Source organism: Neovison vison, chromosome 7 (assembly GCF_020171115.1).
Source record: "Neovison vison isolate M4711 chromosome 7, ASM_NN_V1, whole genome shotgun sequence".
NCBI classification, from domain to species: domain Eukaryota; kingdom Metazoa; phylum Chordata; class Mammalia; order Carnivora; family Mustelidae; genus Neogale; species Neogale vison.
Window position 1 is genome coordinate 614,821 of NC_058097.1, and position 16,324 is coordinate 631,144.

The 16,324-nt window shown below is 63.7% G+C and overlaps 1 protein-coding gene across 6 annotated transcripts in view; it reads left to right on the forward strand.

Annotated features, from left to right (window-relative positions):
• The window catches only part of ANKRD11 (ankyrin repeat domain 11), a 172,194-nt gene that overhangs the window by 136,531 nt on the left and 19,339 nt on the right, over positions 1 to 16,324 (forward strand). For 4 of the 6 annotated variants that reach the window (XM_044255538.1, XM_044255540.1, XM_044255539.1 and 1 more), the window contains exons 3-4: positions 4,323 to 4,469; positions 9,444 to 9,582. In XM_044255538.1, the coding sequence (XP_044111473.1) occupies positions 4,383 to 4,469; positions 9,444 to 9,582 (226 nt within the window). In that variant the 5' untranslated portion in view covers positions 4,323 to 4,382. Of the gene's footprint in view, positions 1 to 4,322; positions 4,470 to 9,443; positions 9,583 to 16,324 lie in introns of those variants that run through there. The other 2 variants (XM_044255542.1, XM_044255543.1) reach the window with 1 other exon arrangement.

Consider the following 16,324-nt stretch of genomic DNA (forward strand, 5'->3'; position numbering starts at 1 on the left):
TGTCGGGCACCGGCCGGGGGCTCTTGTCCGGGGACTCGTCCAGTTCCGCGCACTCTTGAGTGCTTTCCTGAGTGGTCTCTGTGCCTCCCGGCAGCTTGCGAAGCTGGAGCTGCTGCCTTTCGGTTTGGAGGTGCGGGAGAGGGCCTGCGTCCAGGGGCCCGTCCTGTGCAGGGACTGGCCAGCGGTTGGAGCGGCCTTGGACCAGCCACGCTCCCTTCATCCGAATGCACACGGCCCTGCAGACATCCCCCACGTCCTGCCGCTGTGGTGCCGAGGACCGGGTCTGCGTGTATCCTGGAGTGTGCTTGTTTTGGACGTGGACTAGAGCGCCCCTGTGTTTAGGGGGGGCGTCTTGTGACACCGGGAGTGAGGGGACTCCGATCACAGTGACGGTGGCCTGAGCAGGGATGGCCAGCTTGCCTCTGGGGCCCGAGGCTTGGTTGTTTGGGCAGACAGCCCCAGAGCCCAGCTTCAGGTGGCCTTGGAACCTGTTAGAAAAGACGACCTCCCCCTCCCCGCTGCCACGGAGATGGTCTCCACTGTGATGCCTCTGTTGTGGGGGGGGGGGGTCCCCAGCCTCTTCGTGGGTTGAACAGTGAGTACCCAGCAATGAGCAGGGAGCCTGTGGTACCCTGGCAGCCTCTGCCCTCCTAGAGGAGCCTGGAAGAAGGGGTGAGCCTGGCCCCTGACCGGTTCTGCCCAGCCTTGTGCCAGTCGTGGGTGGCGACGAGAGCTTCCGGGACGTATGTCTGCGCCGCGTCCTTCCCTTGGCCGGCACGACCGTGTCTCTGAGCCGAGAGAGGGGGGCAGCCTGTGGGGTCGGGGAGACCAGGTTGACGGAAGATGAAGGTGCGTTGAGACCCGACCTCAGCTAGTTTGTCACGGAGGACGTCAGTCCCCTTGGCCCTGCAGCTTCAGGCGGGCCTTGCGAGACACAGGACGGTTGACCCAACGCGTCCAGCTTGCCAGGAGAACCACTCGGAACACGTCGTTGGTGACTCTGAGCCGTCGAGCGGAAAGCCTTCGAGAAGTGTCTCGCTGACTGCCCCTGAAGAAAGCAGTCTGGGTGCTGCGAGGCCCAGGCCCGGAGGGAACCGTGGCGGCCGCCGTCGTCCTCGTGCCCCAGACCGGTTGGGAATACTGAGGTGTTTGCAACCAAGGGGCACGGAGGTGGCCTCGGTGGTCTCAGCTGTCACCGTGCGTGTGGGCTGAAGGAAAACGTCTTAGGGAAAAGGAAGCAGAACATTTGGGATGATCCTCCCAACCCGATTGCTAGTCCTGTCCCCAGCCCCTGGCGGAGGGATGGGGCAGGGCCCTGAGGCTCCCGGGTGGGCATGGGGCACGGCACGCTGGGCCGGTGGGCATGCTAGGCCGGCGGCTGGCACAGAACATCCCTTGAACCATCGCCGTGAGGCTTGGGGCCGCCCCCGCCCTGCGACAGGTCGCATGGAATTAGCTGTTGTTCACAAAATGAAATGTGAAAATTCATACAGGGAAATCTCATTTACGGTGGTGCAGTGAGGCAGGGCGGGCCGGGGCAGCTCCCGTGCCCAGCACTGGCTGTCCGCTGCAGATCTGTAAGGGGGAGACTGGTTCACTGTCCCGGCAGGAGGAAAGGAGGTTTCCTCCTCCCCCAGCAGCAGCCCAGCCACTGAGAAGCCACCATGCTTCCGGCTCCCGCGTTCACCCCACTAGACTTGTAGGTAGCAGCAGCCCCCCGCTTTCTGCTCCAAGAGCCTCCTCCGCCCCGTGCCCTGGAATTGCCTGTGGTTCGGGGCTGGCTTGTCAGTCCTGGGTTGCCATTCTCTGCTGTTCAGAAGAAAGCCAGTTTTGCTGGTGAGACGATAGTTTTATTTTGGACACGGACGGAACATGACAGGCAGGTGTCTGCTGGCAGAGGCGTGTGTCCCGGCCCGGCTCGGAGGGACTCGGCACGGAGACTGGCACCCAGGGCTTCGGTGGTTTGACTTCACCGCTGACCTTGAGAGCCACTCCCGGGCAGCTCCGGTGTAGTACTTCATGGTTTGCAGGGTCCTCGCAGAGCTGGGTGCGCCCTGGAGGGCCGTCGTGGAAGGCCTTCGGGCGGCTCTCTGTGAGTCACCCTGAATGTCCAGATGCTCTCTCTGAATGCGGGGCACAGGTATTTCCCCGTGATGCTGGGCGTCTGCCCGGTCCCAGGGCGCACGGACACGGAAGATGCTGGAGGAGCTGGCTCAGAATTAACGTCACTCCTTCTTCGTGCCTTGTGCCACCTCTGGCCGTTCTGAGGGAGTCTGACCGTGGAGGCTGGGGTCCTTGTCACGGGGCTGGACTGTGTTCTCCGCCTCCTGCTCTGTAGCTCTGGCCCTTCCCGCGGAGGCAGGAGGAGGAGGCCTTTCAGCTTGGGGGTCTCAGAACTCTACTTCGAATGGAGAGACCACCTCCCAGAGCCAGCTCAGGGACACGTGGTGAAATCCCTTGTGGCAGGAACGCAGTGGCCATCTGTGCGTGTCTCTTGGCGTAGCCACTACAGAGTAGGCTGGAGATCGGCGTGCGGCCACGTGCTGGTCCGGGCGTTTCCCACTCCCGAGCAGGAGGGCTGCACACGGCACGATGACTCTCTTCCATTTCCCGTCGGGAGAGCCGGCCGTCGGGGGCTTCTCCTGAAGCATGGCCAGGGAGTCGCAGCACGTGCCCCTGAGCCCGGCAGGCGCGGTGTTCTGGGCTGGGGAGTTGGAGAGGGAGGGCGCGTTCACCGTTGCAGGCAGAGGCAGGAAGTGTTTTCAGCTTCCACCGCTGGAGCGTGTGGGTGGCCCCTCCGTCCCCCTCCTTTCTGTGCAGGGAGAGGTGTCGGGAAGTGAGTCACGGTGGTCAGCCTGGTCCCTCTCCCTGAAGTAAACTGAGCTGTCTTCTCAGGTCAGTTAAGTATCAAGAGAGGACTTTGTGGGATTTATCAGTTAATGTGGGAAAACCAGAGGTCTCTGGAAGACGCGGGAAAGGGCAGTTCAGGGCGCACGCAGGGAGCTGGCGGGGCCGGGGAGAGCTCCGTGCTCCAGTGTGCGTGAAGGTTGTCGTTCAGAAGCCGCACCCCGTGCAGATGCGGGGCGGCCCCTTCGGTGACTTAGTCCCAGAAGTGTCTTCTCCAGACAGCGAAGCACAGAGGTGTGTCACGGGGGTGGATGCTGGTGGTGGTGGCTGGTACACTGTTTTCTGACCCTGAGGGTGAACATTTAGAAGTGGGGGCACCTGGTGGCTCCGTGGGTGAAGCATCTGCCTTGGGCGCCCTGGTCCTGACCCCGGGGTCCCGGGACCGAGCCCCACGTCGGGCCCTGCTCGGCTGCTCCCTCCGCCCTTCTCCTCGCTCGTGCCCTTTCTCTCTCTCAGTAAATAAATAAAATATTTTTAAAAGTACAAAAAGTATAAAAAGAGAAGACAGTGGCTTTTGGGAAGGCCGCGTTTCAGAAGGTCCGTGTTGCCATGGTCAGGTCAGGTCAGCATGGCCACTGGCAGAGACGGAGAGGTTGACTCTGCTCTCTGGTCTCATGGGGGCTCCCCCAGGGCCACCAGGAAGGCCCCAGGGAGGCCAGGACGTCTCTGCTGGGGTTTCTGCCGGAGAGCAAGCCGGCGGGAGGGTGGACAGCTCCGGACTGGCCGGTCGGAGTAATGCTGTGGGTCCTTCGGGGGCCTGTGTTAGGTGGAGAGTTGCTGGTGGGTTCGTGCAGGAACGGTTTGCTGTCTCTAAGAAGGGGCTACTCTGGGAGGGGCAGTCTCTCCCCAGACAGCAGGGTGTTTTTGTTTTTGTTTTTAAACATGTCAGAACATCATAAAATACAGAAATAAGGCAGCCTGTGTCCTGGCATTTCCTGGGAAATACAGCGGCTGGGCCTCAGGTCCCTGTGTAGGGTCTGGCTCAGTGGGCCCAGATCGCGGCACCCGATGTCATTTTGTTTGGGAGAAGTTGGGGAATTGGGTCTGCACGGTTCTCATCCTGACCTTCTGTCTGGGGGCCGTGCGGGGAGGCAGCTGCTTCCCAGGGGGCGCCGGTGGTGAGTGGGGGGAAGGCCATGGCGTAGCGGGTGGCGGCTGTGAGGTGCTGCCCTTGGGGTGTGGCCCTGCCCGTGGAGCGGGCCGACGGGGCCCGCAGGAGCCGGGCCAAGCTCTGCACCCTGGCGTGGGCTGCGGGGCGGGGGCCTGAGGACCCTTCCTAGCACCGTCCCGCGGGCAGCACAGCCCCGTCAGAGCGGAGGGCGGCACCCAGTCCGTTCCGGGGGGTGTGGATTTGAGGTTGCCCGGGCTTCGCGTGGATTGGCCCTGACCGACCCTGTGTGTGCTCTCGTTTGCAGCCGACGGTCGATGGCGAGGCGACGGCCGCATAGATGAAGACCAGGTGAGGGAGGAGAACCATGCCCAAGGGTGGGTGTTCGCGGACGCCGCAGCCCGAAGACCGCTCCCTCGGCAGCGACATGGTGGAGAAGCAGACGGGGAGGAAGGTAACGCCCGGCCGCCCTCCCTCACTGGCTCGCCACCGCCGGCCTCTGGCTGGCCCCTGGCTCGCCCCGTCCTCGTCGACGTCTGCAGCGACAGTGACCCAGGCCAGATCTGGGCCGAAGACCTGCTTTTTCTTCAGGACGTGCCCGGCACTCGGGAGCCCGAGTGAGGCTGTCACTAGGGTTACGTGCCGGTTGCCGACGGCGTCGTTGTGGGCCCACGCTTCTGGTCTGGGGCCGCAGAGGTCTGTCGTGGTTTCCGCGAGGTCGTCTTTGCCGCGTCCCGACCAGCAGCGCCCGCGTGCGCTGTCCCTGGCCGTGCGCACGTCTGCGGTCAGAACAGAGCGCCTCGCGCTCGGGGCGGGCGGTGAGCCGGCCCTGCCAGCTTGTCGTGGGTGGCTCCGCCCTTCACCCTCGAGGAGTCCCGTCCCCCGGGACGCCTGCGTGGCAGGCCACCCGTGCTGGGACCTGTGTGAACGGAAGCCCCGTGTCCGTGCACCTGCTTGCTCTGCTGACGTCCCGGTTGGGGGGTAGGAGGGGACGAGTGAGTCGAGCCCGGCCCTCCGTCGGGTTGAGGGGAGACGGGCGCAGGTCGTGAAGGTCGGCCTGTGATGGAGCTCGTCCCAGGGCGTAGGCTGCGGAGGCTCTGCTGCGTGGGCATCTGTGGCCACGCATTCTGTCCCACTGGCCCTGTCCCCCGGCACCGCGTGCTGTGTGCGGGAGCAGGCAGGAGGCCCCACGCGGAGCTGTGGGCAGGCTGGGGCTGCAGGTCAGGTGTGAGCTTGGGTGGGAGTCGCGGGCGGGTCTGGGAGGCCTGGGTGGGGGGTTCCGGCTGCGGCTTGGGATGACCGTGTGCTGCTGTGCCCACGAGGGGCGGGAGCTGCTGGGGACGGATGTGCCCTGGGCCAGCCCAGCAACTCTTACCTTGGGACGCTTTCACACAAAACAGCCGAGCGTCGTTGGTCATCACGGTGCCCAGGTCTGAGTGTGGGTTTTCCCGGGGTCGGCGTCCCCACGGGTCCCTGTCTGGGCTGCCTCCTCTGCCTCCAGCCTGGCTCCCCCGAGTGGGCAGGCAGCTGGGCCTCCAGACCACGTGCCCCCAGCTCAGTTCTCTGCCCACGCAAGCTGCGCAGAAAAGGCCCCCAGAGCCCAGCGCCTACCTTGGAGAGGCCGCCTTCTGACCCCGGGTGCGCACCAGGCAGCTGGGAGCGGCAGGCTCCTCTCTTGAGCCGGCCCGTGCCCGCGTGGGACTGGCTGACGGCAGTGTGGGCCGTGCGGCAGGTTTGCCACGGGATCCGTGTGTGTCTGCTCTGCTTTCTTCTCAAGTGAGGTAGCTCTCTCTCAGCTGTGCCCCCTAGGAGGGACGTCTCTGTCGCGGGTCTGGGTTTTCCCTGCACGGCTGGCGTGTGAGGGGCGGAGAGTCCTGGACCGTCAGCTCTCGAGTGAAATGGGTCTCATCTCATAGTACATTGTTGCTGTTTTTAAGATTTTATTTATTTGATACAGACAGAGATCACAAGCAGGCAGAGAGTCAGGCAGAGAGGGGGAAGCAGGCTCCCCGCTGAGCAGAGAGCCCGATGCGGGGCTCGATCCCAGGACCCTGAGATCATGACCTGAGCCGAAGGCAGAGGCTTTAACCCACTGAGCCACCCAGGTGCCCCCATAGCTCCTTGTTTAACACTGGGGCAAACCCCACCCAGATCAGAGTTGGCAGAACAACCACCGCCTTGGGAGGCCTCCTTATGGCCCCTCCTAACGACGTCACCGCGGTGCGGCTGCCCTGCTGGGGTTCCACAGGGGCTCTGTGTTGAACGTCCCCGTCGCCTTCGCAGGCTCTTCGTGCGGCGGCTGCCCTGCCGTGGGCGCTCCCCTGCGGAGGGACGTGTGTGCAGCTCCCCCTGGGGGTGTGACGCGCCCGCTGGCAGACGGGCCAGTAGTTTGTCCCCGAGAGAGTGGAGGCTGGCCTGTGTCCTTGTCACACAGAGGTCCTTGCAGCTGACCTCCGGCCCCTTGGGTGTGGTGGTGGTGGCTGCTTGCAGGCTGGGCTCCTGTCCGTGTTTGCGGCTGGGTCCGTGGGTATTTTCTTCCCTGTGGATGTTCCCACGGTCCCCGTCACTTACTGAACAGGGTCCCCCCTGCGCCGTGTCACCGCTGAGCTTTTGTCCCGAGGCAGGTGGGGCTGCAGCCTCCGCTCTTCGGTCTGAACCTCTGGCCCTTGGCCCGGGGTGGCCTCCAGCGACCGTGGCCATTTTCTGGTCCACGTGTGTGTGGCCCCTCCACGTGGTCCTCATTTGGGTCCGTTGAGCTTCCATGTAGGTTCTGAAGCAAGCTGGTCGGGTTCCACAGGAGGCCTGGGGCGTTTTGATGGGACCCTTGCGGCCTGAAGCGGGGTCTGCAGAGACCATCCTGTCGGCCGTCTGGTCGGGTCTGACCCGCGGATGGGGTGCTCCTCCTTTTGGTTCGCGTCCGTTTTCTCTCGGCCACGCTGCGTCGTCGTGTGGAGGCTGCGGACGGACGTCTTCTGCCGGAGTCACCCCTGCAGGTTTGGTGCCTCTGATACTGACTGAAGTGATACTTGAGCGTCACTTAACCAGCGACTTCTGATTCACTTACGAACCTGAGTGGCCTGTGTGCACGTGTATACCGCTAAGCTGTGAGGGTGAGCGCCGCGTTCCTGCTCGGGGGGAAGGGGGAGAGGGGTCGAGCCCAGCCTGGTTCCTGTGCGTCTCCCCGCGGCCGAGCGTGCCGGTCCTGTCTGCTCCTGGGGGACGCTCGGCGAGCTGGTGTCCCGGCGCCTTTCTGACCCTGTGCGTGGAACTTTCCGTTGGCGACGGGGCTGGACTTCAGGTGGGCAGTCATGAGGGTCCTGGTTTATTCTTGGGAGCAGGAGTGCCGCTGGCGGGCTGCGCGGGTGTCAGAGCCGACACCGCTGCCTGCTCCGTGCCCCTCCCGTCCGCACGCGACGCTGTCAGGCTCTGGTTTCAGCCGCTCTGGTGGGAGCGCTGGCCTCCCCTCCTGGGTTTAATTTGGACGATCTTGATGCAGAACGTCTCCCGCACGCGGTTGACGACGCGGCCGCCTCCTTTGGGAAGGGCGGGCTCATCTTCCGCTCACTTAAAAACCCGGTTTGTTCTCCAGTAGCTGTGGGGACGCAGCTCTTTGGGGACCCCGTCAGCTGTCAGCCACGGGGGCCTCTGGGTCCGCTGGAGGGGGCCTCGCGCCCCTGTGTGCCCCGAGCTCTTGTCAGGGTCAGTAGGGATTTTATCACAGGTTTCAGGCAACTGTTGGGTGATCGTGTGGTTTTCTTTCCTGTGTTTGCTCGTGTGGTAGGTCACGTTGGTTTCTGAGCACCGCGTTCCTTCTCTCACAGAAGCCTGGAGCCGGGCGCCGGGAGTGTGCTCGGTGGGCGGGTGTTGATGGCCGCTTGGGCTTGTGCCGCGGGGCTCTGTCCCTCTGTCGGGGCTGGGGCGGCCTGGTGGTGGTCCCGGCCGGAGGCCGTCCCTGGAGCCGGGGTGCTCCCGGCATCTGTGCGGCTCCGCCTTCCAGCAGTGCTGCCGCGGCTCACGCCAGACGCCCTTGGAGCTGGCCGTGTGTTCTAGCCGAAATCTCCCTGGTCATGTGAGGGTGTCTCCCGTCCGCTCCCGCGGCTGTCGGATGCCGTGGCTGGCCGTTGACGCTGGGAGACCGTTGGGACCGTGGGGACGGGGATTGTGGCCGTGCTCAGTGAGTGCTGGCAGGTGTCTCCTCCCGGGAGCAGCCCGAGGGCCCTGGCTGCTGGGTGTAGGGTGTGGGGGTGTGGCTGTGACCGTTCCGTGTTTGCCGACAGCTGTCCCGAAGAGGAACACAGACAGCAAGCCCCGGCGGGGAGGCAGTCCCTTCTGCCCGTGGGGCAGGCTGTGTGTGTTCTGCCCGTGTGGGGCTCCCTGTGCGCCCCCCAGAGCCCCATGCTACGCCGCGGGCAGACGGGGAGGCTGGGAGCTTGTGGCACACGGACGGGGGGGGCGGTTTGAGCTGGGCCGTCTCCACGGAGCAGCCCCACCCCGGATGTGTTGTCAGCCAGGACTGCGGGATCCAGGGCGTGGAGCACACCAGGGGCTCCTGCCTCCGCTCAGCACTGGGTCCTTCATCTTTTGAGGCTGGGGCCGCCCCACCCTTGGCCTCCCGGGCTCTGTGCACGTCCATTCTCACAGGGGCCCTCCCTGCTTGTGTGGACAGCACTGGTCAGTGAGCGGCCTGTTGCTAGATGTACCCTGAGCCCCCCCCTCATTCTGAGCAGGTGCCAGCTGTCCTTACGCACTTGGGGCAGCGCGGCAGGCACAGGGCTGGGCGCACGTCGCCCTGGTCGGCAGGCTGGTCAGGATGGGGCTGGGGTTTGGGCTTCTCGATCCTCACCCTGTTGGAGGCACCAGCCCTGAGACGAGACTAGGAAGGGGGTGATGGCCCCACCCAGCCTCCTGCATCAGGGGTTTGGCCTGCAGGGTCTGTCCCCAGAACAGCCGCACAGTGTCACTGGCACGTGGCAATGTCGTTTGGGGAAGGAGGAGGCCCCTTCCCAGAAGGGAGAGATCTCGGGGGGGCCCAGGCACGTGAGGGGCATTGGGCTCCTTCCATTCATAGAGGAGGTCATGGTGGAAAACAGACCTCCCCCTGCCAGCGTTCCCTTTTTAAGGCCAGCTCTTGTTTTCCTCGTTATTTAATCCTTCCCTGGAACGCCGTGTGGGAGACAACTTGAGTCTCTCCTCTCTTGATACTCATGGAAGCACCCGGGTTTTGGGATGAGAAGGGGGGCTGTGTGCGGGGCCGGAGAAAAGTAGAGGGGCTTGTGTGCTCATGGGAGCCTGGTGGGCGGGAGGTGCTTCTCCCTGCCCGAGTAAGACACGGGCTTTTCCCGGCGTGTGGAACGCAGTCACAGTAAGCGTGCGGATTCCGGGAGCTCAGTTTGGGAACGATGTCTGAAAGCACCGTCTTCTTTTCTAGGATAAAGATAAAGTTTCTCTGACCAAGACCCCAAAGCTGGACCGCAGTGATGGAGGGAAGGAGGTGAGGGAGCGAGCGACCAAACGGAAGCTGCCCTTCACCGTGGGCGCCAATGGAGAGCAGAAGGACTCGGACACAGGTACAGGTCCCGCCCTCTCTCCCTGCTGACCACCCCAGGCCATCGCCACCTCCCAGACTTTTCTCTTCCACAGAAAGTGTCCTTGACGGCCCCTCCCTCAGGCGTCTCCTGACCCTGGACCCTGCCTGGGTGGTTCCCCCAGGACAGACGCCCCACTCCTCAGCCTCTCTGCGCCTGTCCGCTCTGCACCAGGACTCTTGGGAGAGTCCTGCTGGAGGCCTGGGCAGGTCCGGAGCGAGGCCTGAGAGCATCTTCTCTGTTGTTGACATGCGGGGTGACCAGTGCGGATAGGAGAGGTCCACAGAGAGCTCCCCCCAGACTGCCGACCCCCAGCACACGCAGCGGGGCTCCCGGTGTGTGCCCAGCTGTGGGCATGAGTGTGGGCTCCTCTACCCTGGTTCCCAGGCCCCCTGTGCTCTGCTCAGTCCCCTGGACATCTTGCGCTGCAGGATAAGCATGTTTTCCCTTAGGGCTGCAGAAGCACGCAAGTTAAATCCAGGTGTTCGAAGTAAAAGCCAGAGGGAACTCACCGAGTGAGCGGGGGCCAGTGCTCTTTCCTGCCTGTGGGGCCTGGGGGCAGAGCAGGGCCGTAAGCGTGTGCGTGCGTGCAGGGGCTAGTGATGCTGGGCACGTGCGCGTCTGCGTTGGTGCCGTGTCGGACAGCTCCTGGGGCTAGGCAGGAACCCGGCCTTTCTCCTACCAGCCCAGACTGTTTCTCCTCCTCTTTTTTTTTTTTAATTTTATTTACTTATTTGACAGACAGAGATCAGAAGTAGGCGGGGTGGGGGGGAAGCAGGCTCCCCGCTGAGCAGAGAACCTGACTTGGGGCTCGATCTTAGGACCCTGAGGTGATGACCTGAGCTGAAGGCAGAGGCTTTAACCCACTGAGCCACCCAGGTGCCCCCTGTCTCTCCTTCTTGAGCCTGGGGCTCAGGGCCCTTCCTGGCCTGCTGGTCCTCTGACCGCTCTGCCGATGTGCACGCCTGTCACAGGCAGGGGCAAGAGGAGCCCAGAATTCCCACGGAGCCACAGAACCTGCGGTGAACCCGCCACACCGTGCTCGCAGCTGTAGGACAAGGAGCAGAGGCCCCGCCAGGATGGGGGTGGGGGGCTTCCTGCACACGAGGGTCCGTGTCAGGTAGCAGGACAGTGACAGGGACTGACACTAGATGAGCGTGTGTGAAAATCGGGAGAAATGGCCGAGGGAACAGCCTGGAAATGTGTGCCCTGGCTTTTATTCCTGAGGCCACAGGTCCCTCCGCCAGCACCCTCTGTGGGTGCTCCGCGTGCACACGTCTGGTTCGTTAAAAGCCAGGGAAATGCGTTCGGTTCTGCCAGCTAGCGTATGACGACGGTGTCATGGCCCCCAGGGACCCTTCGCAGGGGTGTGACTGAGCCCATGGCTGCTGTGGCTGTGCTGGCACAGGGGGGACAGGAGGGGGTGGGTGAGCAAGTAGGGGAGCCTGTGGATGCACGTGGACGCTGGGCTCTTGCCGGAACGGAGGGCCCCGCAGAGATTCTGGGAGTCGGGCTTTTGGTCTGCAGGAAATCAGACTGGCCTGGAAACCCTCCCTCCTGTTTTCCGTGCCTCTAGCTGTTCTGGTTGCAGAGGGCCTGGCTTGGTCACGAGCTCTCTGGATGGCGGGGGTCTAAGCTTGCTGTCCGGCCTCTGGGACGTTCCTGTAAATTCCCCAGCAGCCTTGCTGTGAGTTCAGGAGACCGTGATGGGGCTTCTCCTTCCAGCGGAGCCCACTCTGGGGCAGGGCAGCGGCCCACTCTGCTCTGGTTGGTCGGGATTTCTTTGTGATGCGCAGTCCGTAGTCACGTTGCCTTCTTAGGTTCGTGTTTCCAGCAGGCCTTAAAGCGTCCATCTCTTGATGGCCCCCATCTTAGCCGGGGACCACCAGGTGACTCACCCGGACCTGCACGGTTCTCCGGGGCGCCTGCAGGCTCGGGTCTGGGTGAGCGCAGGGAGGGAGTGGCCGTGGGGTGAGGATCATTTTGAGCACGAGGTCTCCAGGCCAGGACTGTGTTGCAGACGTCTGAACGCGCGCACGGTGCTTGCCCTGATGCTGTCACCAGCCTATGGGGGCGGCCTGTGCACCCCATGGGTCTGCTTTGAGCACAGCTGCGTTTTCTCTGTGGGCGTGTCGCGCAGGACTCGGGAGCCGCTGGCACTTGCCGCTCGGTGTGTCCCGTGTGGCACTGGGAGGGGTCTGCTGGGGCCCGTGGCTGGGCCTGCGGGGTCGGGAGCAGAACACCTGTGCGGGCGCTGGCTCTGCGGCGGGCGCCTGAGCTGCCGACTCCAGGGTGTGCTGACGGGGCCCGCCGCCCCCGCCCCTGCTCCTGCCGTGTCCCTCCGGCGCCCTCTGCTGGCAGCCCTGTGCTCGCGGAGAGGGGAACACGGCAGAAGGCTCCAGAACCCGGAGTTCTGTGTGGCCAATAGTGGCTTTCCTCAGCTGTGCCCCCCGGGTGGGAGGAGGCTGCTGACCCTCGGCCCAGGGACCGCCGAGCTGCCTGAGAACGTTGTCCTGTGTCCCCGACCCCCAGGAGGCACCCTCCGTCCGCCCGGCTTCGTCAGGCCTGGCGGCGGCACAGCCAACAAGAGCCGGCCCCGGTCTGCATCCCGGCCGGGGACACTGGTCTCCCGCAGGTGGTTTGTCTCTCTGGCTGCCTGCGTAGCACCCTGGACAGCTCGTCCTTCCGGAAGCTCCGGCCCCTGCGCGTCTCCGAGCGTGGCCTGCTGCGGCTGGCGGGCGGCGTGTGCTTGCGGCGTCTGGTCTGGGAGAAACGAGCCCCCGGCCCCCGGCAGGCTCTTCCCGTGGCTGCTGGGGGAGGCGGCTCCCGGGCAGGTGACCTCGGGCCCCGCGGCCCCACGCCCGCCTGGCAAGTGCCGCATGTCCGCCGCGTGAGGAGGTCATGTGATGGCTACAATTCAGATTCTGCTCTTTTATTTCTTGATGTTTAAATTTCCTCTCGACTCTTGAACAAGTCTGTGAGGCAACTTCCAGGTGGTTTCTGTGCGCACCCGCCTGTGGCAGGCTCCTTCGTGAGCCTCCTGCTCGGGTGCAGTCTCCGCCCCTTACTCTGGCGAGAGCTGTGCCACCCGCTGCTGAGCCACCAGGGTGGGCGCTGCCTGTCCCCAAGGCCACACGGGCTCCCGCTTCAGAGGGCTGCCGTGTCAGAGGCGTCAGGAGCCAGAGCTGCTGGGTCTCACCACCTGAAGGTTTCTTCGGAGTCACGGCAAATTAGGTTTCTCTTACTTTGGTTTTATCTGAAGAGTGAGAGGCTGGCGTCCTGTATCTGGGTGTTTACTAGCAGTGCGGACGTGTAATCCACTCGTCCACTCCGTCTTAGGGATTTGGGTATGGTCATGTGCTCGCTGAAATCCCGGTCATCCCTGTTCTGCCAGACTGGAGGGGGCCGTCTCCCGTCGGAGGAGAGATTGCGGCTCCGCTGCCCGTGTCTGCGGGCTCCAGGGAACCGGGACCCCCGTGCTGCTGCGCGCCCGAGGGACACGTGCCTGATGGGGAAGGGCTTCTCCGCTCACTTGCTTATTCAGGGGTCACTGCCTGTGCCGCTGGGGAGCGCCGCTGCGGTGGGAGCCTCGGGCTGGAGAGGGCACACGCCACCCACGATGACCCCGTTTCTCTGTCATTGTCCTCCCTAAACTGGAGCAGCTTCTTCCTGTACGTACAGAGGGGAACGTGGATCGGCCAAGGAAGTCTCTTTCTACCTGAAATTCCCAGTGTCCCCCACGTGTGGAGTAGGAGGGAATCTGCAGGATTGTGGCTGTTCTCGGGGCCCCTGCTGTCCACACAGCGTAGGTAACCTGGGCCCTCAGAACCACCCTGGGTTCTGTGACTCACAGGGAGCACTCCCCGGACCGTGGCTGATTGCGGACAGGGTGCAGAGCAGACTCGATACGGGGCCGCCTCCGGGGAAGCTGGCTGTGGGCTCGAGAACCTTCCCGGGGGAGCCTGCTGGTCTCCCAGGTCAGAGCAGAGGCAGGCATCGAGGGGCGGTCAGGGGCTCGTGTGGACGGGCCCAGGACTGGCAGGATTGGTGGCACGTTCATACATCCGTGCAGGTTGGGATGTGGTTTACTTCATTTTATTTTTTTTAAGATTTTACTTATTTATTTGTCAGCGAGAGTGAGCACAGGCAGGCAGAGAGAGAGGGAGAAACAGGCTCCCCGCCGAGCAGGGAGCCTGATATGGGACTCGACCCCAGGATGCTGGGACCATGACCTGAGCTGGAGGCAGCCGCTCATCCAACTGGCCACCCGGGCGTCCCTCATTTAATTTTTTAAAAGTTCTCACTGTGCTTTGGTGCCACGAAAGGTGGGGGCAGTGGTTGGCGCCTGGGTCGTGTGGGCCTTTCAGGCTGGCGTCCTTCCTCACACCCCGGCTCCCTCCTCACGGCCGCAGCAGCCCTCACCGAACTCTGCAGCGCCTGCAGGGCTGGTGTGGTCGCCCTGTTCCAGAGAAGAGGAAACGCAGCTGTAGAGCCACGCAGCTGTGGCCTGGGAGGAGAAGGCAGATGTCAGAGGGACCCTAGACCCCCGCCTTCTTGGACAGAGGAGATGGAGACCAGAGAAGCCGGGGCTTGCTGAAGGTCCTCTGTCTTGACTGCGCGATCAGTCGCGGTGATTTTCTGAAGGAGGAGGGAAGAGCCAGTCACAAGTCACAGGCCCCACACGGGTTGTGTGGGAGCTTGGATCCTGGTCTTGCTGTGCTTGGAGAACCGAGTGTGAGACTTGGGGCAGAGACAAGCCCCTCGCAGCTCCTGGCCTGGTGTGGATCGCCTCCGGCGTGTGGGCTGCCCCACTGGAAGTGGTTCTTCGTGGACTCTTCATGCCGGGCCTCGTGACTGGTGTGGAAGGCTTTCTCCTGACGGGGCTGGGCCCCCAAATGCTCTCATGGGCCATGCGGTCCCAGCAGTGCTGATGCAGAGTCAGGGTGGGATGTGGGGCTGCAGATTTCCCTTCTGGGCAGCTTGGTGGACTGTCTCCTGGAAGAGCCATCAGCTACAACAGCCCGGAAGTCAGAGATGGGGTCCCTGAGCGCACAGAGTCCCCAGGAGTCAGGAACAGTCGGCGTTGGGCCACTGCGGGTCTGTCGGGGCCACGTGGACATGCCCACGAGCGGCACACTTGGGACGCCTCGGGCAGGAAGAAGACCCCATCCCAGATCTGGCGAGGGGCTTTGAGAGGTGTCCCCAGAGATGAACACCTTGCAGCCTCCCCTCTGCAAGGCTGGGACCAGGTCGTGGGCCGCCCTGTGCTGTTGGGGACGCCTCTCCCTCCATCCAGTCCCAGATCAGAGCAAAAGCCAGTCCTCTCTGGAGAGATGGGCTTCCATGTGGTTTCTGGACCCCAGGGTTCGGATGAGTACCGGGTCAGAAGCACAGAGCACGAGGAGGGGAGCCAGCCCCAGGGACCTCGCGTGTGGGTGCTGCGTAGAGAACAGGAACCAGCAGGAGCAGTAAAGGAGAAGCTGAAAGCACCAGCGGGGAACGAGATGCTGCTGGAGACTACCACGTGGGATTGTAAAATGGGATAAACGGAAACAAAATGCCAACGAAAGCTCCAGCGGACAGATGATGTATGTGACTCATTACGTAGGCCATGAGGAAGAATTTGTGGGTTGGCAGGTAAAACCACGGAAATCGCCTGGACTGCAGAAGAGAAAGAGCAAAAGACAGGACGCGGGAAAGAGGCTCAGGCTGTCGCGAGAAGGCCTCCGGAGGGTCCTGGGACGGCAGAGCCCCTGGCGCTTGTGCAGGCCGTCGGGCGTGGAGGTGCGGTTGCTGTGGGCAGAACACTGGTGGGGACACAGACGCGCGTGATGACGGGATGGTAGGGACAGCGGGTGCCGAGGGGCCGCGGAGGCCCGAGGCCTGGCAGCTCCCAGGGAGGAAGGTTCCAGGGAGGAAAGCTGCGTGGTGGCAGGACGCGGAGTCTGGAAACCGAGGTCCCTCAGGACCCCACCCTGGGAAACCCCACTGCAGCTGTGGTGCTGTGTCCCAGAAGGCCCAGCTGGGGAAGGGGGTGACCGCTGGGACCGGCCGCGGAGGGTGGGGTCCCCTGCACTTGCCAGCTCGGGGGCTGCACCCGAGAAGGGCGACGTGGTGCGGCACCAGCGCCACAGACCACCACAAGCTCATACCGTAGACCTGCCCAGCGGCGCCCTGTCCGCGTGGTGCCCTGACAGTGGCACAGGGGACTGTCCAGGCTTCTGTGAAACTGTCGCCCTCTGCCAGCCACAGTCTGAACCCCAGGAACATGGCGGGGATGAGGGAGATGGACAGCCTGGAAGGGCACGACCCACGGGACAATGTGGCCCCGCTCCAGTCTTGGGACGGTGGGCCGCGTGCTTCCCGAGGGATATCTGGGCTGCCTTCTCTGGGCCTCTGCTGAGCCTTTGTGGCACCTAGAAGCATGTCCGTGCTGTGGGCCTCGGCCGACCAGTGTCTGCTCCACGACTGGGGGATGGCCTTCGTCCTCCTTGGCTTCCGTTGGACATTAGAAACACAAACGAGCGGGTGCCGGAGGGCCTTGTTTGGAGAGGTCGCTGTGGGTCACGGCTGCTGCTCTGCTCTGCAGGGGTGCCGCCCAGCGGGGGTGGGGGTGGGCCGCGAGACAGGTTATGCACCCCGCTCCCCCTCCTGTGGACCCCACGTCTCAGGCACAGCAGCGCAGCAGCTCCAAGAGGGGCAGCAGGCCTGGCCCTGTGTTGCT